This window comes from Macaca fascicularis, chromosome 1 (genome assembly GCF_037993035.2).
Source record: "Macaca fascicularis isolate 582-1 chromosome 1, T2T-MFA8v1.1".
Taxonomy (NCBI): Eukaryota; Metazoa; Chordata; class Mammalia; order Primates; family Cercopithecidae; genus Macaca; species Macaca fascicularis.
Window position 1 is genome coordinate 172,220,186 of NC_088375.1, and position 24,765 is coordinate 172,244,950.

Genomic DNA, 24,765 nt, shown 5'->3' on the forward strand with positions numbered 1-24,765 from the left:
CTTTTCCCAGAGTCTTTTTGTGTTTCTCAAAATAGTAGGAAGTAAAAGCATGTTTGTTGTCTTTCAAAATGTTTGTTTATGAGATGGGGTCTCACTCCATAATTCAGACTGGAGTGCAGTGGTGCAATCACAGCTCTCTGCAGCCTTGACCTCCAGGGTTCAGGTGATCTTCCCACCTCAGCCTCCCGAGTAGCTAGGACTGTAGGCACATGCCACCAGCTAATTTTTTCTATTTTTGTAGAGACAGGGTTGTGCCATGTTGCTCAGGTTGATCTCAAACTCCTGGCCCCAAGTGATCCACCTGCCTCAGCCTCCCAAAGTGCTAGGATTATAGGAATGAGCCACCATACCCAGCCTAAAAGCATGTTTTGAACACTTCTTTTTTATGATGCATATTTATTTATTTTTAGCAGAAAAAGAAATGTTAAATTTCTGTATGAAAATTTTTATAACCACTTTCTATGTTATGTATGTATATGTATTTATTTTTGTAATTATGTTTGTACCAGCCTGGACAACATAGCGAGACCATCTCTACAGAAAGTTAGAAAAATTGGCCAGGTATGGTGGTGTGCATCTGTACTCCCAGCTACTTGGGAGGCAGAGGCAGGAGGATTGCTTGAGCCCAGGCATCAAGGCTGCAGTGAGCTATGATGGTGCCACTGCACTCTAGCCTGGACGACAGAGTGAGACCCTGTCTTAGGGTTAGGGTTAAAAAAGAAAAGTTTGTTCAGTTATCAAATAGTGACCAATTTGTATTCAGAAGTACACTAATACAAGTTTAAATTTTTCAGAAAAATCAAAACCCAAGCAGTGATAACATAGTCATGTGATACTTTTTTTTTCCTTCAAAAATCACAACATATTTATTTAAAGACCACCACTACTTTAGTAAAGTATATCTTACATTTTTCAGAAAGGCTAGAGAAGATCTCTACTAGATCACTAAGAAAATATAGATTACCCTAACTTTTGAGATTGACGCATGAAAAATAAGTATATCTTAACTCTCATTGTTGAACTGAATGGATATGAATATGAGCCAGTATTTTGGTTTTTATATGTTTAGAAATACTGGCCATAGTTCTGGCTCAGTGGCTTCTGTTGGATTTTTATTTTCTTCAATCCACATTAAAGCTAAATGAGATAAAGTAACACATCCAAGCAATTAAAAGACAAAACAGGATTAGAAACAGCAAATTATAATGAGCAGGGGGATCAACTCTGAAAGAAGGAAATGAAATAAAAATTCAAGAATAGAATATAGTGAAAACAAGTACTTTTGGGTAGTTGAGTGGGTAAATGTAACACTCTAAAGAAGAAAGAACAGGTCAGGCGCAGTGACCCACACCTGTAATCCCAGCACTTTGGGAGGCCAAGGTGGGAGGATCGCTTTAGTCCAGGAGTTCAATACCAGCATGGTCAACGTGGCAAAACCCATGTCTCTACCAAAAAAGAAACAACAAAAATTGCCGGGGCATGTACCTGTGGTCTCAGCTACTTGGAAGACTGAGGTGGGAAGATTGTTTGAGCCAGGGAGGTGGACTTTGCAGTGAGCGGAGACCATGCTGCTATGCTCCATCCTGGGCAACAGAGCGAGACCCTGTCTCAAAAAAAAAAAAAAAAAAAGAAATCAGAGCATTGTAGGTGTAAAACATCCATGAGCCTTTACCTCAGGAAGGTAAAGTTAGATATGAAGAAAGTTAAGGAAAACATAGTAAATGGGAAGAATCTTAATGTCTCTAAGAGGAGATACTTTCTGGTAGTTAGTGACTCCCTGATGACCCATATAGACCCATAACTGAGCACCTGATAATATATGCCATACCACTGATTTTTTTCTGCCCCTTATGCTACTTTTGAGAAGAAAAAAAAAAGATATGAAAGCCCAGCATGGTGGCTCACACCTGTAATCCCAACATTTGGGAGGCCAAGGCGGGAGGATTGCTTGAGGCCTGAAGTTTGAAACCAGTCCAGGCAACACTGCAGGATCTCATCTCTACCAAAATAAATAAATAAATAAATAAATAAATAAGCTAGGCATGCCCCTGTGGTCCTAGCTACTTGGGAGACTGAAGCCGGAAGATCACTTAAGCCCAAGAGTTCGAGATTACAGTGAGCTATGATCACACCACTGCACTCTAGCCTGGGTGACTAAGAGTAAGACTCTGTCTTTTAAAAAGAAAGAAAAATATTGACAGCAAATATTTACTATGTAGATGATATTAGATGTGGTTTCTTTTTTATGTACTGGGACTTAAAATGGTCAGATAGGTCCTTCTGATAAGAAATGGAGTACAATATATCTTGGAAGAATGTGTTTTGTCAGTAAGCCACCAACCTGATTTTTATGCTGAAGTATAAAGGATATGCAAGCATGCAAAAATAATTGCAGTAGAGGATGGAACATAGAGGAAAACAGAACATAGGGAAGGAGGTAATCCTCAAAAGAATTTATTGAGGAAATTTGTAAGAATTCTCAAGAAAACACCAGAGAAGTGGACGATAGTTCAGGGGTTATACTAATGTCCTGGTGTTAATACCAGTATATATAGAATATGGGGAACATAAAGCTTAATTAAGAGCTTGAGGCTCATGCCTATAATCCCAGCACTTTGGGAGGCTGAGGTGGGCGAATCACCTAAGGTCGGGAGTTTGATACCAGCCTGACCAACATGGAGAAACGCCGTCTGTACTAAAAATACAAAATTAGCCGGGCATGGTGGTAATCCCAGCTACTTGGGAGGTTGAGGCAGGAGAATTGCTTGAACCCGGGAGGCAGAGGTTCGGGTGAGCTAACATTGCACCATTGCACTCCAGGCTGGGCAATAAGAGTGAGACTTCATCTCAAAAAAAAAAAAAAAAAAAAAAAAAAAAAAGTTTGGAGTCGAATGTCAAATATAGTAGAGTATAACTTCCCGCTCCACCACTTACTAACAGTGTGACCTTGGGCAAGACACTTTTCCTCATCTATAAAATGAGGGTGAAAATAATGGAATCTATCACATAAAGTTGTGATAAGAATTGATATAATACATATAAAGTGGTTAACCAGTGTCTAGCACATAGTAAGTACTCAAAAAATGTTGGAAGTTATTTTTGTTGTTAATATGATTTTATCATCATTACTATTAGGAATCTTAACAATATTTAGTTAATAAAATCTAAGAGGTTTTGTATTTCCAAGTTGAGATCTGCAACTAGAAGTGAACTGGTAAATGCTCTTTAAGAGGAATAAACCTAGTAGAAGGAAAGAGAGATCACCATTGTGTGAAATACTGGTATGCCTATATGGAAATCAGTTAACTTAAAGGAAGCATAGTGGAAAACAACTGGGAGAGGATAAAAGAAGTTAGAGAAATGATGTCACTGTGGAAATACACAACTAGTCCAACGGAATGTTTCTTGCTAAATAAAGACAACAAAAGTAAAACAGATTTATGATATATTTGTCTTATAAGAGGTTTGAACCATTTAGAAACATGGTAGATGGATTTCTTTGTCCCGGACATAGTTTTATCACCCAGAGGATTGTGGAAGCAGTAAGTAGTATTGCTAAGGAAGAATAAGCTGTATTGTGAGGAGTGATAGAAAGTTCAGAAAGGATTCATAACAGTAAAGAAAGGTAATGCTAGAAAAACAGGCTAATTTATAGGAAAGTTTTTTATTTTTATTTTTTTTAATTCAAAAGAAAAACAGGTATCATTCTGTGGTCCAAAGCTCTGAAGAGGAAACAAAGATGAAGTGATGTTTTTCCTGCAGGCGAAGCAATATGACTGTGCTTCCATGAAGCATACTTCCATAGTAGTTTGACACTAGAGGAGTCTAAGTTGAAAATAGTCAAATTCTCAGCCTTTCTTTCTCCCTAGCCTCATCCCCTGCTGCTCTCTCCCCCACTCCATTCTGCACACAAACATTTATTTTTAAATATCCAGTAACTCCCTGTAGTTACTTCTCTAACCTTATCTCATCCTATTCTACCTGCTTGCTTACTCTGCTCCAGCCACACTGCCTACCTTCCTGTTCCTCAAACACACTCGGTAGGCTTTAGCCTTCGACTCTTTGCACTGGCTCTTTCCTCTGCCTGGGATGCACATCCGTCAGGGATTCACATGAATGTCTCCCATCTCCTTCAGTCTTTGCTCAGATGAAACCTACCCTGACCACCTTCTTTGTCCCTTTTGTTCACAGATTTATCATAAATACCTAGAACAGTTTGCTGACACATAGTGGGCACTCAATAAGTATTTGAATGGATGAATGCTTTCCCTCATATTTGTATCTGCCTTCCCCCCACCCTCTATCACAGTGTTCCTTCCTTCCCTTTCCTGTCTACTTGGCCATTTATTTTGAGTAGAACCCTATGTGTTACCTCTGTTGTGACTTAGCTGCAACAAGATTAATCTTTCCTTATACTTCTTTTTAGTATAGCATATATCCCTTTGTTTTGTAATTGTTTGAATACATTTTTTACTCTCTTGGGAAGCAAATCTAACTTATTTTTACTTTCCTATTACTGAAGATGAACGGTGGCTAACATAGTAAACACCCATTAATTTTTTTTCTTGAACTGAATGTCATTGTGAGATAGTATAATAAAGAAGTAGGTTAGTTTTAAGCTACCTTAATAAAATTCAGTGTTCAGACTCAAGGAGACATTGAGCCCACCAACACACCTTCATTGGTCAGATCACATCAACAGTATTATGTTTATATCTGGGATATCACACTTTAAAGGATGGCATTGAAAAACTAATAAAATGCCAACAGAGTAGAAATTACTGTCATATGAAGATTGAAAACTGGAAAGTTTAGCTAAAAGGAACAAGTCCTAATTGTTATCTTCAAATATTTAAAGGGCCACAATATTGAAGAATTGGAATATTGTTTTAAACTGGAAACCTCTGAGAGGAGGACAGCCAGAATAGCAGCATATTAATATTTGTGGGTTTAAAAAGTAGGAATGGACCCAGCGTGGTGGGTCACACCTGTAATTTCAGCACTCTGGGAGGCTGAGGCAGGTAGATCACTTGAGCCCAGGAGTTCAAGACCAGCCTGGGCAGTGTGGCAAAACCCCATCTCTACAAAAAGTACAAAAAATTAGCTGGGTGTGGTGGTATGCTTCTGTAGTCCCAGCTACTCAGGAGACTGAGGTGGAAGGATCGCTTGAGCCCAGGAGACAGAAGCTGCAGTGAGCTGTGGTCGCACCACTGTATTCCAGTCTGGGTAATGGAGTTAGACCCTGTCTCAAAAAAACTAAAAAATAAAAATAAATAAAAAATAAAAAATAGGAATGTATATGTATATATGTATATGACATGTTTTGAAAAATCAAATTTTTAAGTAATTTTCTTTTTTTTATTTTTCATGCAGTGCCTTTATTAAGTCAAAATGTACTATGACTTATGGTTTTAATCAGAATTTTAATTGAATCATTTAATCTATCTAGATGGATTAAGTTTCTGTAGAAATCAGTTAATTTTTATGTGTGTTAAATTTTGAAATAAAGTAACTAAAAAAAATGTTTTTAAATTAGAAACCTCAACTTTCTTTAGCTCCAAAGACATTTTTCTTTAAAATTTTACATGTTTTTGACCAAAAATGTAGGGATGTTTTTCATCCCTATACCTTTTTTTTGGTATTATAAAACTGGTAAATTAAGGATTAGAGCTTCCCAATTTGCTTAATTATGTGTGGCATTTCTAGCTTATTTTATATGCCCTTTTGCTTTTTCAGTATAGGGAAAATAAATATAAGGCAGATTAGGCTTAAAGAGAATTCAGAGGTATTTACTTACTTGTAATGTGCATATAGGCACCACCAGAGAATCCTAAAGTAATTTTGTATCTAAATGGTAAAAATTAGCTGAGAAAAGTGGCACACACCTGTAATCCCAGCTACTCAGGAGGCTGAGGTGACACTTTTTAAAAAAACATTGTAAAAATTGCATAGAAAGTGTCCAAATATTTATTTTTATTGAAAGAATTTGTCTTCTGATATGCTGTGTGAGAATTAAAGTGACCTTAATGTACTTTGTACCTGACATGAATGTGTAGTTAATGCATGCCAATGGGTGGTTTGGGTGCTTTAGAATAGCCAACTCATCTCAAAAATTTTTTACTTATTATCTTTCACTCATATATTTTTTCCCTTTCTGTTCCATTTTTAGTAACTCTTCTACATAAAAATTTTTTACTGGGCTGGGTGCAGTGGCTCACACCTATGATCTCAGCACTTTGGGAGGCTGAGGTGGGTGGATCACCTGAGGCCAGGAGTTTGAGACCAGCCTAGCCAAAATGGTGAAACCCTGTCTCCACTAAAAATACAAAAATTAGCCAGGCATGGTGGCTTACGCCTGTAATCCCAGCTACTCGGGAGACTGAGGCAGGAGAATCACTTGAACTTGGGAGATAGAGGTTACAGTGAGCCAAGATTGTGCCACTGCACTCCAGCCTGGACAAAAGAGTGAGACTCCATCTAAATAATAATAATAATAATAATAGTGTATTGGCACAGGGCTGCTAATTGTAGAATTTTTGCTTTAGTGCTTCTGGAGGGTCTTGACATTTACATTGTCTGCTCTATGCCAGGTGCTTTGACTCCTAACTTACACAATCTCATTTAATATTTGTAAAGAGGTTATATAAAGGCTAATGCTAATTTAAAAATATGTAAGTGTTGTTTAATTAATTTGATCTAGTATGCTCTAGTATCAGCACAATTAAGACAGTTTATGTTATATCAAGCATCTTTTCTTGCAATAAGAAAAATGAGTTAATTTATCTCAATTATATAGATTTTAAAAACGTAGACCAATGTGATGGAGGCACTTCATACAAACTCTGAAAATATTATATGCGATTTAGTCACTTGTTAGTAGCCCTATTTACATAGTTATTTGTTAGAAATAATGAAAAAAGAAAGACTTTATTTTGTTTAAACCTTCATTTAAAATATTCTAATTTTGAATTAAAACTTTTTGCAATGTTTTGGAAATTTTATGCTGTAACAATCTAAACATAATGTGAAAAACAGGAAGATTTCATATTAAAGTTTCTTCATTTTCCTAAACCTAGGATGGTAAGCGGATGTTTGGCACCTATTTTCGTGTTGGTTTTTATGGAACCAAGTTCGGGGATTTGGATGAACAAGAATTTGTTTACAAGGAGCCTGCAATAACCAAACTTGCAGAGATATCTCACAGATTGGAGGTGAATGCTGTGGTGGTTCATAAAATGTCATCTTTAGTTTGTATTCTCTCTGATGATTAGACTTTCAGATCCAGATCTAATCATTTAATAAGCCAGATCTTGCCAAATAAACTACTCTGTTAGAGAATAAGGATTTTTAATAGTTACAATAATACTCTTTCAAATCTTTTATGGCAGCTATAAAATAGTAATACTGTTTATTTTTTGAGACCATTTTCACACATATTTTGGAAACCCCTGTATCCTTCAGAATTACTGCGACTTATGGAGAAATATATAGTATAATCCCACATTTTGTTGAAAAAGAGTAGGTAATAATTCAACTAGAACCAGAACCCCAAGAAATTTCTGACCCAAGCATATTATCTCTTTGGCTTAACTGGTTCCTGGTGAGGTATCTTTAGAATGTAAAAGCCTGAAATCACACCTTAAAAACACTTCCTTTAACCTTTATAACTTCTTAATTTTCACCATAAATGATTGAGTTTCATATTTACTGGGCTAACCAGTTTTTTTCTGTTATAGTTGTTCTTTCCAACCTTTCTCTGTTTTTGTTACTCAAAGTATAGTAGATGGACCAGAAACATTGGGATCACCTGGGAGATTGTTTGAACTGCAGAACCTCAGACCCCACCCCAGCCCTTCTGAATCAAAGTCTGCATTTTAACAAGATCCCAGGAGATTTCTATTTACAAAGCAGTTGGAGAAGTAGTACTCTAGGCTTGTTTTTATTCTCACTGATGTTAATTTCTTGATGTTATATTCCTATTGGTGACTTCTCTGGCCAAACTGACATAAATTGGCTCAAACTGTTACTTTTTATTTTTCAAGAGGTTAGGTGTAAGTCTTGGGAAATATTAATTGAGACTGTATTTATCAAACTTACTCAATTATAAAAATCACCTTTGGGAGAGCAGTGGGGGTTTCTCCTTTGAAGATTCAAATTCGATTTTTCCTTTTGAATAGCTTCATCCTTTGCCCACGCTGCTACTCAGTGTCATGTGGAATAGTCACTATATTCTTGACCTAAGGTTGCCTTTTCAAAATGTAAACCTATATGAACTTCAACAGGTCAATGCTTTTATTTGAAAATTCTGGGATTAAAAAAATAGTTCCTAAAAATGGATGTTTATTCATTGACCCATGATCTGTAAAAAGCAAGCCACAACAAACTCAGTAAAACTAAGATTTTTATACATCAACAATAATGAGTTTCTTTTGTCTTTGCTTTCTGTTCCCTTTTGTTTCTCTTGAGGACTTCTTGTGGAATCCTGTGTTTTTATTGGAGAAAATTGTTGTTTTCTGATATTTTGTGTTATTTAAAGTTTGTGGATGGGAATAATGTCAAATAAATATGGACCGAGACCATGCTAATTTATAAGCTAGTATAATTTTTATAAGCCTAAATCATTATGTTTTAATTATTGATATGATTGTACAGAATGCACTCATTCTCCTAATTTTGCTCAGGAGTCACCCTCAGGCCTTCTCTATTTCCCAATCTCTTTAACTTCATATAAAATGTTTCTTTTTCTTTATTGTAGGGATTTTATGGAGAAAGATTTGGAGAGGATGTGGTTGAAGTAATCAAAGACTCTAATCCTGTAGACAAGTGTAAATTAGATCCTAACAAGGTATAGTTGATTCGACTATGATGACATGTAGGCATCTCTTTGAGATCCTCTGTGCAATTTTAAGAAGGACTAAATGATGACTTAACAGTGAAGAAATGAAGGACTTTTTTCTTTCCTAGGCGTATATTCAGATTACCTATGTGGAGCCATACTTTGACACATATGAGATGAAGGACAGAATCACCTATTTTGACAAAAATTATAATCTTCGCCGATTCATGTACTGTACACCCTTTACTTTAGATGGCCGTGCCCATGGGGAACTTCATGAACAATTCAAAAGGAAAACCATTCTGACTACATCTCATGCCTTTCCTTATATTAAAACAAGGGTCAATGTCACTCACAAAGAAGAGGTAAGTCCATAAATGAGCAAACAGCATTAGTGAAGCAAATATTTTCAAGCCATGTAACAACAACTTAGATGTACCAGAAGATATGTACTATCCCTTACACCATAACATATTAGAACTTTACCCATTTTTGAGTCCTTAATTTTTTACTTCTTTTCTAAGATCCTAATTCACCCCCAGCTTTTTCTTTAAAAGGTTGATTTTTTTTTTTTTTCATTTGGGGATCCAAGTTTGGAATTTTATTGTTACATAAAAGTTTACAATTGATTTTTTTTTCTAATTTCAGTTGATTATACATAAAGTTCATTAAATAGTATTCAGTCAGTACACCAATTTAACAGATGCTCTTTTACTCAGATCATCTTAACACCAATTGAAGTTGCTATTGAGGATATGCAGAAAAAGACACAGGAGTTGGCATTTGCAACACATCAAGATCCTGCAGACCCCAAAATGCTTCAGATGGTACTCCAGGGATCTGTAGGCACAACAGTGAATCAGGTTAGTGCTTTTTGCTAGCACTGTATGATTTAAGCTGTAAATATGATTTGGGATAATTTCAGATCACAAATAATTGTTAAGTCAAATGAAAAGCATCTACCTTCTCTACTGCCTATATTTTTCTATCTATGCATTCTTATATATTCTATTAAGAAGGAATCAATTCACTTAAAATAATATTTCCTTAAAAAGCTTGTACTAAAAGACTGTGATCTTTAAAACAAAGACTCGTTTTCAGAGCTGTGCACATATATGTGAACCTCTACTATGTTAGGTTCTCCCTGATGTTACCTTCCCCAGATCTCCTTTACAATAAGTTGTGAGGATTAAATAAGTGATATGGAATCATTTTTTTTAATTTGAATAATATAGTGACACAATAAATTACTGTTCTTTTGTCATATGCAGATTAGAAGCCATCTCCAGTAGTCTTTGTGATTGGTTCATTAAAATTATCTTGTTGATGATTTTAGGCATGGCCCCAGTCTTAGGAATATTCCATGATAAGGGAAAATTCAGAAAGGCTTCAAGTAAGATTTCCTTTACCATGTCTTAACTACTTTTCAGATTAAAGGAACAAAGCCAAAAAATGCCCCACCAAAACTGAAATAAATACCTTAAGGCCTTTACCTCCTAGAAACATGCTTGATTTTAAGGTTTTATCTGCAAATGATGTAGCTTACAAAAGATATCTTCTTTAACACAATGTCCGGAGCACCTTTGGAATACTGAGGGAAGCTGTTTTAGCAAAATCAACTCTGATAATCAGCGGACTGGCAAATGTAGTAGCTTGACAACTTTTACATCCAGGATCCATTTTAAAATGTGAAAAATACAAAGCAAAATACATTAATGAACACAGTAGTCAGTCCTTGAGTTCCTGTTCTGTTTCTTTGAAGAATAAACTAATAAGAAGTTAATTGCAGTAGATAAGAATGTAGAATGAAATTAGAAAATACTGAAACAGTCTGTCTGTGGAGTTTTAATATAGGCGTAGGCACATATGTATTAAGCTTAAATGTAGCCATGTCAGTGCTAAGAAAAATCATTTGAGTAAATTCTGTCTCTGTGATTTTAGAGATAACAAAAAAAAACCAAAAAACACTTCTTGTTTTATTTTCTTATTTTGCAGGGGCCTTTGGAGGTTGCCCAGGTTTTTCTATCTGAAATACCTAGTGACCCAAAGCTCTTCAGACATCATAATAAACTGCGACTCTGCTTTAAAGATTTTACTAAAAGGTATTCAAGGCTTTCTGCATCAAGATCTTCAAATTGAGACTGTCCAATACCACAGTATGACATAAGGGCCTTAAGGAACTATTGAAAAGAAAAAATAGGCCAGGCACAGTGGCTTACACCTGTAATCTCAGCACTTTGGGAGGCTGAGGCAGAAGAATCATTTGAGGCCAGGAGTTTGAGACCAGCCTGGAAAACAAAGCAAGACCCCCTCTCTACGAAAAATATTTAAAAATTAGCCAAGTGTAGGTTGTGTACCTGTAGTGTCAACTACTCAGGAGGCTGAGACAGGAGAGTCGCTTGAGCTAGGAGTTGGAGGCTGTAGTAAACTATGATTGTACCTGCACTCCAGCCTGGGTGACAGAGCAGGAGCCTGTGTCTGAAAGAGAGAGAGGAAAAAAAAGAAACAGAAAAGTGGTTGACAATAATAAGTAATCTGTGTAGAATTTACTATTCTTTAATAGCATATACTTATTCCCCTCTCCCACAACCCTACCATACTCCATAGTGCCGTATATTTAATTTTAAAAATTAGAAAAGCCAAGACTCAGGAAATTTTATTAACTTGAAACTACTATTAGACTATTTATCTTAAAAGCTACTATTTATTGTGAATCTTCAATATCTGAGTTTCTGCTTCCTTCCCCCGAGGGAACTTACAAGCAGTAAACTTGGGAGCAAAAAACTTGTGTTCAGATCCTGACCTTATCATTGATTGTGCTTTTCCAGGTCACTTAATTTCTATGATCCTGCATTTTCTAATCTATAAAGTAAGGATAATGATATCTACTTTATCTATAAGGAAGCTGTGCAGATTAGGTGAAATAATTTATGGGTGTGTCAGTCCCCAAGACTGTCCCCAATTTCAGTGATTTGCTCGGAGGACTCACAGGACTCAGCATATAGTTATACTACTGGTGCCTGTGATTTATTGCACTGAAAGAATACCAAGTAAAGTCAGCAAAGGGAAAAAGTGTGTGGAGTGAAATCTGGAGGAAACCAGGAGCAAGCTTCAAAGGGTCCTCTGCCAGTCAAGTCACATAGGACTTAATTCCTTCAGCAATGAGTTGTGACAGCAGATGTGAAATGTGGGAACCTCATTAGAGACTCAGTGCCAAAGGTTTTTATCAGGGTCTGGTCATGTAGGCACCCTCTCTCTGACATGTACCAAAATTCTAGACTCTCAGAAGGAAAGCAAGTAATTCAGCAGGTGAACTGTGATAGTAAAAGAAAGAAACCTGTTTCCTGCTTTTAGAATTGACTGATTTCTGGTGTTAATTTTATTATTTGGGAGGTTTAAGAAAACAACAACAAAATACACCCTACCATCTTTGTAAGCCAGATGATTATGGAACAGTACATACTTCTTTAGGTCATAGACATTTAGTAACAGACAATCAGGTGCTTTGTTTCTTGCTTTTGTTTTTGGAATATTTTACCATGACTACAATTCTTAAATGTCCTCCTTTTGTATACATTTACTATAATGAATTCCTGTAGTCAACAGGTCTCCTTAAGTGTTGCTGTCTGTAGAGGAGGTTTTCTCCTTTTATATTGCAAAAAACAAACAAGAGGTCGGGCATGAGTGGCTCACGCCTGTAATTCCAGCACTTTGGGAGGCCGAGGCGGGCGGTCAGGAGTTCAAGACCAGCCTGGCCCACATGGTGAAACCCCTCTCTACTAAAAAATACAAAAATTACCTAGGTGTGATGGTGGGCACCTATAATCCCATCTACTTGGGAGGCTGAGGCAGGGAGAATTGCTTGAACCCGGAAAGTGGAGGTTACAGAGAGCCGAGATCATGCCACTGCACTCCAGCCTGGGCAACAGAGCGAGACTCCGTCTAAAACAAACAAACAAACAAAAAAAACGGAACAACAGCAACAAAAACTACATAATATAAACCTTACAAAGGAGTTATAGGCAATACTACATTTTTAATTTTTGGTGTTACCATTCAGTATGGTAACTAAATAGTATGCCTTTATGCATATGTATTTTATAATAGTCATACGTATAATCTTAAATTATTTTTCAATTAAAGTTTAAACTGTTATTCTAGTGGTTATATTCTTCAAATTAATAAACTGTAGTCATAATATACTTATAATCTTAAATTCTTATTTTTTAATTAGAGTTTAAATTATAATTCTAATGGTTACGTTATTTCCTAAAATTAATATACTAGAATTTAAGTTGAATTTGAATGTGGTATAGTTTATACTACAATGTATCTTTTTCTTTTGTTAAATTAAAATTTCCAGCATGAGATGACTGAGGCACAGTACCTGAACATTTTTTGTTTTAGAGACAAGGTCTCACTTTGTCACCCAGACTCTGTAGTGCAGTGACACAATCACAGCTCACTGCAGCCTCGAACTCCTGGGCTCAAGGGATCCTCCTACCTCAGCCTTATGGTATGCACCACCATGCCTGGTTATGTTTGGTTGGATGGGGGGTTTTGGTAGAGATGAAGTGTTGCTATGTTGCCCTGGCTAGTCTCGAACTCTTGGCCTCAAGCGATCCTCCCACCTCAGCCTCCCCAAGTACTAGGATTACAGGGAAGAGCCACCATGCCCAGCCTACATGAACATTTTTATTGGCTCACAATATGTAGTACATTCTAAAAAGTGTCTAAGTACAGTTGACCTTGAACAGCACAGAGGTTGGGGTGCCAATCCCTTGTACAGCTGAAAACCCGTGTAAACTTTTGACCCCCCCCAAAACTTAACTAATAGCCTGCTATTGACTGGAAACCTTACTGATAATATAGTCATTAGGTACATAGTTTGTATGTTATATATATTACATACTGTCTTCTTACAATAAAGTAAGCTAGAGAAAAGAAAATGTTATTAAGAAAATCATAAAGAAGGCCAGGCACGGTGGCTCATGCCTGTAATCCCAGCACTCTGGGAGGCCAAGGTGGGTGGATCATGAGGTCAGGAGTTCGAGACCAGCCTGGCCAAGATGGTGAAACCCCGTCTCTAATAAAAAATACAAAAATTAGCTGGGCACAGTGGTGGGCATCTGTAATCCCAGCTACTCGGGAGACTGAGGCAGGAGAATCACTTGAACCCAGGAGACGGAGTCTGCAGTGAGCCAAGAACACACCACTGCATTGTAGCCTGGGTGACAGAGCAAGACTCCATCTCAAAAAAAAAAAAAAAACGAAAATCATAAAGAAGAGAAAATGTATTTTACTCTTCCTAAGTGGAAGTGGATCATCATAAAGGGCTTCATCCTCCTTGCCTTCATGTTGAGGAGTCTGTGGAGGAGGAGGAGGAGGAAGAAGTGGGGTTGATCTTGCTATCTAAAGAGTGGCAGAGGCAGAAGAGGTGGAGGAGGTATCGGGAGGCAGAAGAGGCAAGCACACTCAGTATAACTTTACAGACATAATTTTTTTAAAAATTTCCATAGGTTTTTGGGGAACAGATGGTATTTGGTTACATGAGTAAGTTTTTTTTGTTTTGTTTTGTTTTGTTTTTTGTTTTGTTTTGTTTGAGACAGAGTCTCGCTGTGTTGCCCAAGCTGGAGTGCGGTGGTGCAATCTTGGCTCACTGCACCTTCTGCCTCCGGGTTCAAGCAATTCTTCTGCCTCAGCCTCCTGAGTAGTTGGGATTACAGGTGCCCACCACCATGCGCGGCTAATTTTTTTATTTTTAGTAGGGACAGAGTTTCATCATGTTGGTCAGGCTGGTCTTGAACTCCTGACCTTGTGATCCGCCTGCCTCGGCCTTCCAAAGTGGAGTAAGTTCTTTAGTAGTGATTTGTGAGATTTTGGTGTACCCATCACCCGAGCAGTATACACTAAACCCAGTTGATAGTCTTTTATCCCTCATCCCAGTCTTTTATCCCTCATCCCTTCCCACCCTTTCCCACCAAGTCCCCAAAGTCCACTGTATCATTGTTATGCCTTTGCATCCTCATAGCTTAGCTCCTACTTAATGAGTGAGAATATACAATGTTTGGTTTTCTCATTCCTGAGTTACTTCACTTAGAATAAATAATCTTTAATCCCATACAGGTTGCTGCAAATGCCATTTACTCATTCCTTTTTATGGCTGAGTAATATTCCATCATATGTATACACCATAGCTTCTTTATTCATTGATTGATGGGCATTTGGGCCAGTTCCACATTTTTGCTATTGCAAATTGTGCTGCTATAAACATGCATGTGCAAGTATTTTTTTCATGTAATGACTTCTTCTGAGTAGATACCCAGTAGTGGGATTGCTGGATCAAATAAATGGTAGTTCTACTTTTAGTTCTTTAAGGAATCTCCACACTGTTTTCCATAGAGGTTGTACTAGTTTACATTCCCACCAACAGTGCAGAAGTATTCCCTTTTCACTGCATCCACACCAGTATCTTTTTTTTTTTTTTTTTTTTTTTGGTTATGGCCATTCTTGTGGGAGTAAGGTGATATTGCATTGTGGTTTTGATTTGCATTTGCCTGATCGTTAGTGACATTGAGCATTTTTTCATATGTTGGCCATTTGTATATATTCTTTTGGGAATTGTCTGTTCATGTCCTTAGCCTACTTTTTGATGGAATTGTTTGGTTTTTTCTTGCTAATTTGTTTGTGAGTTCATTGTAGATTCTGGATATTAGTCCTTTGTCAGAGGTATAGATTGTGAAGATTTTCTCCCACTCTGTGGGTTGTCTTGTTTACTCTGCTGACTGTTCCTTTTGCCATACAAAAGCTCTTTAGTTTAATTAAGTCCTACCTATTTATCTTTGTTTTTATCGCATTTGCTTTTGAGTTCTTGGTCATGAAATCTTTGCCTAAACCAATGTCTAGAAGGGCTTTTTCTGAAGTTATCTTCTAGTATAGTTTCAGGTCTTAGATGTAAGTCCTTGATCCATCTTGAGTGGATTTGTATAAGTTGGGAGATGAGGATCCAGTTTCATTCTCCTACATATGGCTTGCCAATTATCCCAGCATCATTTGTTGAATAGGGTGTCCTTTCCCCACTTTACGTTTTTGATTGCTTTGTCAAAGATCAGTTGGCTGTATTTGGGTTTATTTCTGGCTTCTCTATTCTGTTCCATTGGTCTATGTGCCTATTTTTATACCAGTACCATGCTGTTTTGGTGACTATGGCCTTATAGTATAGTTTGAAATCAGGTAATGTGATGCCTCCAAATTTGTTCTTTTTTTGCTTAGTCTTGCTTTGGCTATGTGGGCTCTTTTTTGGTTCCATGTGAATTTTAGGATTGTTTTTCTAGGTCTGTGAAGAATGATGGTGGTATTTTGATGGGAATTGCATTGAATTTGTAGTTTGCTTTTGGCAGTGTGGTCATTTTCACAAAATTGATTCTACCCATCCACGAACATGGGATGTGTTTCCATTTGTTAGTGTCGTCCGTGATTTAGTTCAGCAATGCTTTGTAGTTTTCCTTGTAGAGGTCTTTCACCTCCTTGAATAGGTATATTCCTAAGTTTTTGAGGTTTTTTTTTTTGCAACTATTATAAAAGAGGTTGAGTTCTTGATTTGATTCTCAGCTTGGTTGCTGTTGGTGTATAACAGAGCTACTAATTAATGTATATTAATTTTGTATCCTGAAATTTTGCTGAATTTATTTATCAGTTATAGGAGCTTTTTGGAGGAGTCTTTAGGGTTTTCTAGGTACACAATTATATCAGCAAGCAGCAACAACTTGACTTCATCTTTACCGATTTGGATGCACTTTATTTCTTTCTCTTGTCTGATTGCTCTGGCTAGGACTTCCAGTACTATGTTGAGGAGAAGTGGTGAGAGTGGACATCCTTGTCTTGTTCCAGTTCTCAGAGGGAATACTTTCACCTTTTCCCCATTCAGTATTATGTTGGCTGTGGATTTGTCATAGATGACTTTTATTACATTGAGGTATGTCCCTTGTATGCCAATTTTGCTGATGCTTTTAATCATAAAGGGGTGCTGAATTTTGTCAATTGCTTTTTCTGCATCTGTTGAGATGATCATGTGATTTTTAATTCTGTTTTTGTGGTGTGTCACATTTATTGACTCATGTATGTTAAACCATCCCTGCATCCCTGGCATGAAACCCACTTGATCATGGTGGACTATCTTTTTGATATGCTGTTGGATTTGGTTAGCTAGAATTTTGTTAAAGATTTTTGCATCTATGTTTATCAGGGATATTGGTCTGTGGTTTTCTTTTTTTGTTATGTCTTTTCCTGGTTTTGGTATTAGGGTGCTACTGACTTCTTAGAATGATTTAGGAAGAATTATCTCTTTATCTGTCTTGTGGAATAGTGTCAATAGGATTGGTACTAATTCTTCTTTGAATGTCTGGTAGAATTCAGCTTTGAATCCATCTGTATGGATATCACAATTTCTGTCTGATATTTTTGCTTTTTCATTTTTCTAAAAATGTTTCCATGTGGTTCTTCCACCATTTGCCTTAGTTTCTGCGCCCTTATCATAAAGAGTCCATATTGTAAAAGAAGTCAGAAGCAGTCTTAGGTTATTGAAACCCTTGTGCCAGATTGTCTCATGTCAATTTGTTTTCTGGCACTGCTGCTTCCATGTTTTCTGCCTTATTTTCTGGCAGTGGTTCAGAAGCACTCATCTCCATCAAGTCATCTTCTGTTAATTCCTCTGGTATAGTTTCTATTAGCTCTTGAATTTCTCCATGATCCATGTGTTAAAACCCTTCACTCTCCACCTTTTAAGCCATATCTACAACTGTTTCATGATTTCTTTGATTGGCCCTGTTGTAAATCCTGTGAAGTTATGCATAACCTCTGGACACAGTTTTCTCCAGCAGGAATTGATTGTCTTGGGCCTGATGGCTTTCTCTGTAAACAGTGGTGACATTTTCAGTGGTATAAACCTTCCAGACTTGTGATGTTCTCTCTATCAGAGTTCTCTTCCATAGCGCTGATACTCCTTTCTATTAATATAAAGTACCATGTATAATGAGCCTTATAGGTCCTTAAGACCCTAGATCTAGAAGCTGAATTAGAAATGTATTTTGTTGTTGTTGTTGTTAGTTTTTGTTTTGTTTTGTTTTGTTTTTTTGAGACAGAATCTTGCTCTGTCACCAAGGCTGGAGTGCAGTGACGCCGTCTCAGCTCACTGCAGTCTCCGCCTCCCGGGTTCAAGCGATTCTCGAGCCTCAGCCTCCTGAGTTGCTGGGATTATAGATGCCCACCTCCAAACCTGGCTAATTTTTGTATATGGGGTTTTGCCATGTTGGTCAGGCTTGTCTCTAACTCCTGACCTCAGACGATCCACCCGCCTCAAAGTACTTGGATTACAGGCGTGAGCCACAGTGCCCGGCCTAGATGTTGTTTTTACAGGGGCAGGTAGACCACTTCAAGACCTTTGGTGTTAAACTCGGGGTTCTGGGTGGCCAGATGCAATGTCCAATATCAAAAGAACTTTAAAGGGCATTCCCTTAACTAATAAGATACTTCCTGACTTCATGGACAAAGCACCCATGGAGCCAATCCATAAAATGGGTTCTCATCTAGAACTTTTCATTGTTCAGCCAGAATACTGGCAGCTGGCTTTTACCTGTTCCCTTCAAGGTTCACGGGTTAGCAGCTTTGTAAGTAAGGGCAGTCTTGATTATAAACCTGACTGCATTTGTACAAAACAGTAGAGTTAGCCTATCCCTTTTTGCCTTAAATCCTCGTGCTCACTTCTCTTTTTTACTAACAAATGTCCATTGTTGCTTTTTTTTTTTTTTTCTAAATAGGGCACTTTTATCTGCATTAAAAATCTGTTCAGAAAAACAACCACCACCAAAAAAAAAACCTGTTCAGGCAAATATTCCCCCTCTTCAGTGATTTTTGTAATGGTATCTGGGAGCTTGTCTGCTGCCTCTTGGTTGGCAGAAGCTGCTGCTTGGTCAGTAGAAACTGCCTCTCCTATCTCTTGGCATTTTAAAAAGTCAAACCTCTTTCTAAAATTATCAAACTATCCTTTGCTGGCATTAAATTCTCCAGTTTTAGATCCTTTACCTTCCCTTTGCCTTGTCTTGTAATGACTTCACTTTTTCTCACATCATTAGTCTACAGGTATACTTTCCTTACAGCAATCCTGTACCCACATAAAAGCTGCATTTTCAATATGAGATAAAATGGTATTTCTAGGCTGGGTGCAATGGCTCACACCTGTAATCCCAGCACTTTGGGAGGCCAAGATGGGTGGATCATGAGGTCAGGAGTTCAAGACTAGCCTGGTCAAGATGCTGAAACCCCATCTCTACTAAAAATACAAAAATTAGCCAGGTGTGGTGGCACACACCTGTAATCCCAGCTACTCCAGAGGCTGAGGCAGGAAAATCGCTTGAAACTGGGTGGCAGAGGTTGCAGTGAGCCGAGATCATGCCACTGCACTGCAGCCTGGGTAACAGAGCAAGACTCCATCTCAAAAAAACAAACAAACAACAACAACAAAAAAAAAGTGGTATTTCACAAAGAGTGCAAGGTTTTCATGCCTGCTGGCTTACAAATTTCCTTTTCTTTTTTTTACAGTGGTCTTTACACTGGATTCATATGTCTTGAGATGGTGGGCAGCTGTAGCTGCAGATCTCAATCTATAATACCAAGCAATTCACCTCTTTCCTGTAATGTCATAACTTTTCTCTGCTTCTTGGAAGCACTTCCAGCATCACTAGTGGCACTTTCTGTAGGCCCCATGGATTATTCAAAGTTTATGGTTGCACTAAACACAATAAAATATACACAAGAACTATGAGAAATCACTCTTTACTGTGATGTATAATTTACTGAAGCAACAACTGCTCACCTGGAGATGAGTAGCATCACATGGCATTTTAAGCAGATACATTTGAGCTCATCACAGTAGCAACAAGAGGTGGCTACAAAATTATGGCAGTAGTGCAGTATGTACTGCAGTTTTTTTCAGTTGTGACTTAATAATGTTTCTTTACATTTGTTTACATTTTTCTCTACTACAAATGGTGCCATGCAGGGTCCCTGTTTATGTGGGTAAGTTTTGTATATATTTTATGGTAGTAAATAATAGGCTAGTATCTTCATATGCTTTATGCATTCATGACATCTTTTTCTTTTTAAAATTTTTCTCAGCTACACAATTTGTCTTCAAGGTTTTTCACAAATCTCCAAAGAATTATATTCATTGGAAAAAATCCACATATAAGCAGACTTTCACAGTTGCAAACTATGTTGTTAAATGGTCAGCTGTATTAACAGTGCCAACAGTGCACATTTACTAGTCCCAAAACACCTTGCATTTAAATAGGAATTTTTTTTTTTTTTTTTTTTTTTTTTGGTCAGTGTGTTTGTTTTTGTTTTTGTTTGTGGGGATGGATTTTCCCTCTGTCAGCCAGGCTGGAGTGCAGTGGCGTGATGTTGGCTCACTGCAACCCCTGCCTCCCGGGCTCAAGCGATTCTCCTTCCTCAGCCTCCTGAGTAGCTGGGATTACAGGCACGCACCACCACGTCCAGCTAATTTTTATATTTTTAGTAGAGATGGGGTTTCACCATGTTGGCCAGGCTGGTCTCAAACTCCTGATCTCAGGTGATCCACTTGCCTCAGCCTCCTGAAGTGCTGGGATTACAGGCATGAGCCACTGCGCCCAGCCAATAAAAGCAAATTGAGGCACCATTTAAAACAGCTGACGGCCGGGCATGGTGGCTCAGGCCTGTAATCCCAGCACTTTGGGAGGCCGAGGCGGGTGGATCACCTGAGGTCAGGAGTTCGAGACCAGCGTGGCCAACATGGCAAAAGCCCATCTCTACTAAAAATACAAGAATTAGCCGGGTTTGGTGACATGTGCCTGTAATCCTAGCTACTTGGGAGGCTGAGGCAGGAGACTCCCTTGGACCCGGGAGGCAGAGATTGCAGTGCGCCGAGATCACACCACTGTACTCCAGACTGGGTGACAGAGTGAGACTCCAGCAAAAAAAAAAAAAAAATTGCTTTTATTACTAAAAACAGTAAGCACTTTTCCATATGTTTACTTTTTGTTTTGAGGTTTTGTTTTTTTAAAACGTTTTTCATTAAATCTTGAATAGATTGAAAATAATATTTATAACATTTGCTATTAAAGAATAGGAAGAAAAAAGTCATGTGTCTACCACCCAGCCTAAGAAACCAAGTATGGGCCAGGCACGGTGGCTCACGCCTGTAATCCCAGCACTCTGGGAGGCCGAGGAGGGCGAATCACGAGGTCAGGAGATCAAGACCATCCTGGCTAACACGGTGAAACCCCGTCTCTACCAAAAAATAGAAAAACTTAGCCGAGCATAGTGGCAGGCGCCTGTAGTCCCAGCTACTCGGGAGGCTGAGACAGGAGAATGGCGTGAACCCAGGAGGCGGAGCTTGCAGTGAGCCAAGATCGCGCCACTGCACTCCAGCACTCCAGCCTGGGCGAAGAGCAAGACTCCGTCTGAAAAAAAAAAAAAACAAAAAACCAAGTATGACCATGACTTTGAGATCCCCTCCCTATGTATATTTCTCTGCTACCATTTCCCTCCATTCCTTCGGGAGTAATCAGTATCCTGAATTTCATATTTATCATTTCCTTTCTTGTCTTTATAGTTCTATCATAAATGGTTCCCTAAATAACGTATTTTGTTTTGCATTTTTTTAACTTTAACAGTGTATACAATGTTTTGTGACTTGCTGTTTTCAGTGTTTGTAAGATATATCTATAGTAAATGTTGCTTTAATTTATTTTTACATATTCCATTTTATGAATATGCCATGATTTATGCATTCTTCTGTTGATGGATATTTTGGTTGTTTCCTGTTTTGTTTTGTTTTTAGTTACAAAGAGTGCTACTCAAATATCCCTCTACCTATTTCTGGACGTACATGTACAAGAGGTTTTCTAGGGCTTAAAATTAAGAATAATGTTGTTGGTTCATATGTTCATCCTCAATCAGACGATGCCACATTTTTTTCAAAAGTGTGTAAACCAAATTTACATTCCCGTTAGTAGCATTTGAGTTCCTATTACTATATAACTTCACCAATACTTGATATTATCTAACATTGTAACTTTTACCGACTAGTGGATGTGAAATGATAGGTAGTCATGGATTAAATTTGCATTTTCCTGATTACCAAAGAGGTTGAATATCTGTTCATGTGTCTGTTAGCCATTTCTCTTTCCTCCTCTGTAAAGTTATATATTCAAGTCTTTTGCCATTTTCCTATTGGATTCTTTTCCTTACTGATTTCTAAGGGTATTTGTGTGTTCTGGATGCTTTATCATTTGTTTGTTTGTTTTTTTTTTTTGAGACGGAGTCTCGCTCTGTCGCCCAGGCTGGAGTGCAGTGGCCGGATCTCAGCTCACTGCAAGCTCCGCCTCCCGGGTTCACGCCATTCTCCTGCCTCAGCCTCCCAGGTAGCTGGGACTACAGGCGCTCGCCACCTCGCCCGGCTAGTTTTTTGTATTTTTTTTTTAGTAGAGACGGGGTTTCACTGCGTTAGCCAGGATGGTCTCGATCTCCTGACCTCATGATCCTCCCGTCTTGGCCTCCCAAAGTGCTGGGATTACAGGCTTGAACCACCGCGCCCGGCCGCTTTATCATTTGTTAATATCACAAATATCTCCTCTGAATTTGAGACTTGTCATTTTTCTCCTACAAACAGAAGTTCTTAAATTTAATGTAGTCAAATGATTCAATCTTTTCCTTTATCAGTATATGTTAAACAAAGAGTGGGAGAGGCAAAAAAAAAAAAAAAAGCTTTTTTTACTTTAAAAAAGATGTGCCTGCAAAAGCCGGATGCTGTGGTGAGTGCCTGTAGTCCCAGCTACACAGGAGGCCAAAGTAAAATGATGGCTTGAGGCCAGAAGTTCAAGTCTACATAGTGAGACTCTCTCTCTTAAAAAAAAAAAAAAAAATCCATTTGCAATTGATTTTTGTGTATGGTTCAAGGTAAGGATCAGTTTGATTATTGTCCATACTGATAACTGATAATGATCTCAGTGCCATTTGTTGAATATGGTATGAGATATGGTTTAGTGTTTTTTTTCCCCCTTATGGATATCCAGCTGACTCATAACCATGTATTTAAAAAGCAGACTTTCACAGGTTTGTGGTGAAATCTGGTTTGCAGTGTCATCACTATTATACATTTCTTTCTTTCTGGTTTGCAGTGTCATCACTATTATAAATTAAGCACCCATGTTTATGTGCATATTTTTATGGGATCTTTATTCTCCTACAGTAGTCTATCTCTCTTTCAGCTAATGTCATGCTCTCTACGGCAACTACTGCCGCTTTATAATAAGCTTTGCCATGTGGCGGAGCTCTCAACCTTGTTTTGTTGAAGGACTATTTTTGGCTGTTTTCATTTTTATATAAATTTTAAATTTTAGAATCAATTTGTCACTCCATACACCCAAAAAATAACCTGAATTTATAGATCAGTTGGAAGAGAATTGACATCAGTCCATGAATATGGTATATTTTTCCATTTACTTAGGTCTTTTAAGTGTTTTCTTAATACTGTTTAAATTTTTTGTGTAGAGGTCTTGTACATTTTAAAATTTATTCCTTAGTGTGTAATGCTTTTATTATTTTATTAATTTTTTTTTTTTTTTTGAGACGAGTTTTGCTCTTGTTGCCCAGGCTGGAGTGCAATGGCGCGATCTCAGCTCACAGCAACCTCCACCTCCCAGGTTCAAGCAATTCTACCTCAGCCTCCCAGGTAGCTGGGATTACAGGCATGTGCCACCATGCCTGGCCAATTTTGTATTTTTAGTAGAGATGCAGTTTCTCCATCTTGGTCAGGCTGGTCTCAAACTCCTGACCTCAGGTGATCTGCCCGCCTCAGCCTTCCAAGGTGTTGGGATTTCCACTACTTTGTAGTGACAGGGTCTCACTATGTTGCCCAGGCTGGTCTCTCACTCCTGGGCTCCAGCAGTCCTCTGGTCTCAGCCTGCCAAAGTGCTGGCATTGCAGGTGTGAGCCTCTGTGCCCAGCTGCGTTGACTTTGTATATTACTTTTACATGAGAATTTTACCAGACTTTATATATTACTTTTACATGAGAATTTTATCAGACTTATTAATTCTAATAATTTATCTGTAGAATCTTTTTCTTGTCTTATAATGATAATTAGGACGTCCAGTACTGTGTTAACTAGAAATAGAGAGGACATCATTTTCTTGTTCCTTCACTAAAAGGGTTTTCACCACTGAGTATGTTTGCTATAGGTTTTTTGTAGGTTTTTAATTAGGTTAAAGGACTACCCACCTATTTGTAGTTATGCAGAGTTTTTAATATGACAGGTTTTACAAGTTTGTTATCAAGTGCTTTTATTCTGCATCTCCTTTAATCTTTTAATCTAAAAACTTAGTGATTTTATAACCCAACTTTTCCTTTATTCCAGGGATTAAAAAACTTGATCAGTGTGGTACCTTATGCCTATAAATCCCAGTACTTTGGGAGGCTGAGGCAGGCAGATCGCTTGAGCTCAGAAGTTTGAGACCAGCCTGGGCAACATGACAAAACTCTATCTCTGCTAAAACTACAAAAATTAGCTGGGCATGATAGTGCATGCCTGTAGTCTCAGCTAATTAGGAGGCTAAGGTGGGAGGATCCCTTGAGCCCAGGAGATCAAAGCTGCAGTGAGCTGAGATCGTGCCACTGCACTTCAGCCTGGGCAAAAGAGCAAGACCGTGTCTCAAAAAAAAAATCACATCTGTAATCCCAGCACTTTGGGAGCCGAGGCAGGCGGATCACGAGGTCAGGAGATCAAGGACCATCCTGGCTAACACGGTGAAACCCTGTCTCTACTAAAAATACAAAAAAATTAGCCAGGTGTGGCAGCATGTGCCTGTAGTCCCACCTGCTGGGGAGGCTGA

General features: G+C 38.1%; 1 protein-coding gene across 17 annotated transcripts in view; it reads left to right on the forward strand.

Annotated features, from left to right (window-relative positions):
* Positions 1–24,765, forward strand: part of DOCK7 (dedicator of cytokinesis 7) — a 228,671-nt gene that overhangs the window by 198,278 nt on the left and 5,628 nt on the right. For 11 of the 17 annotated variants that reach the window (XM_005543186.4, XM_065521382.1, XM_005543189.4 and 8 more), the window contains 5 exons: positions 7,086–7,211; positions 8,756–8,845; positions 8,965–9,201; positions 9,556–9,699; positions 10,832–10,938. In XM_005543186.4, coding sequence (XP_005543243.1) covers positions 7,086–7,211; positions 8,756–8,845; positions 8,965–9,201; positions 9,556–9,699; positions 10,832–10,938 — 704 coding nt within the window. Of the gene's footprint in view, positions 1–7,076; positions 7,212–8,755; positions 8,846–8,964; positions 9,202–9,555; positions 9,700–10,831; positions 10,939–24,765 lie in introns of all 17 variants that reach the window. The other 6 variants (XR_012419326.1, XM_005543187.4, XM_065521384.1 and 3 more) reach the window with 1 other exon arrangement.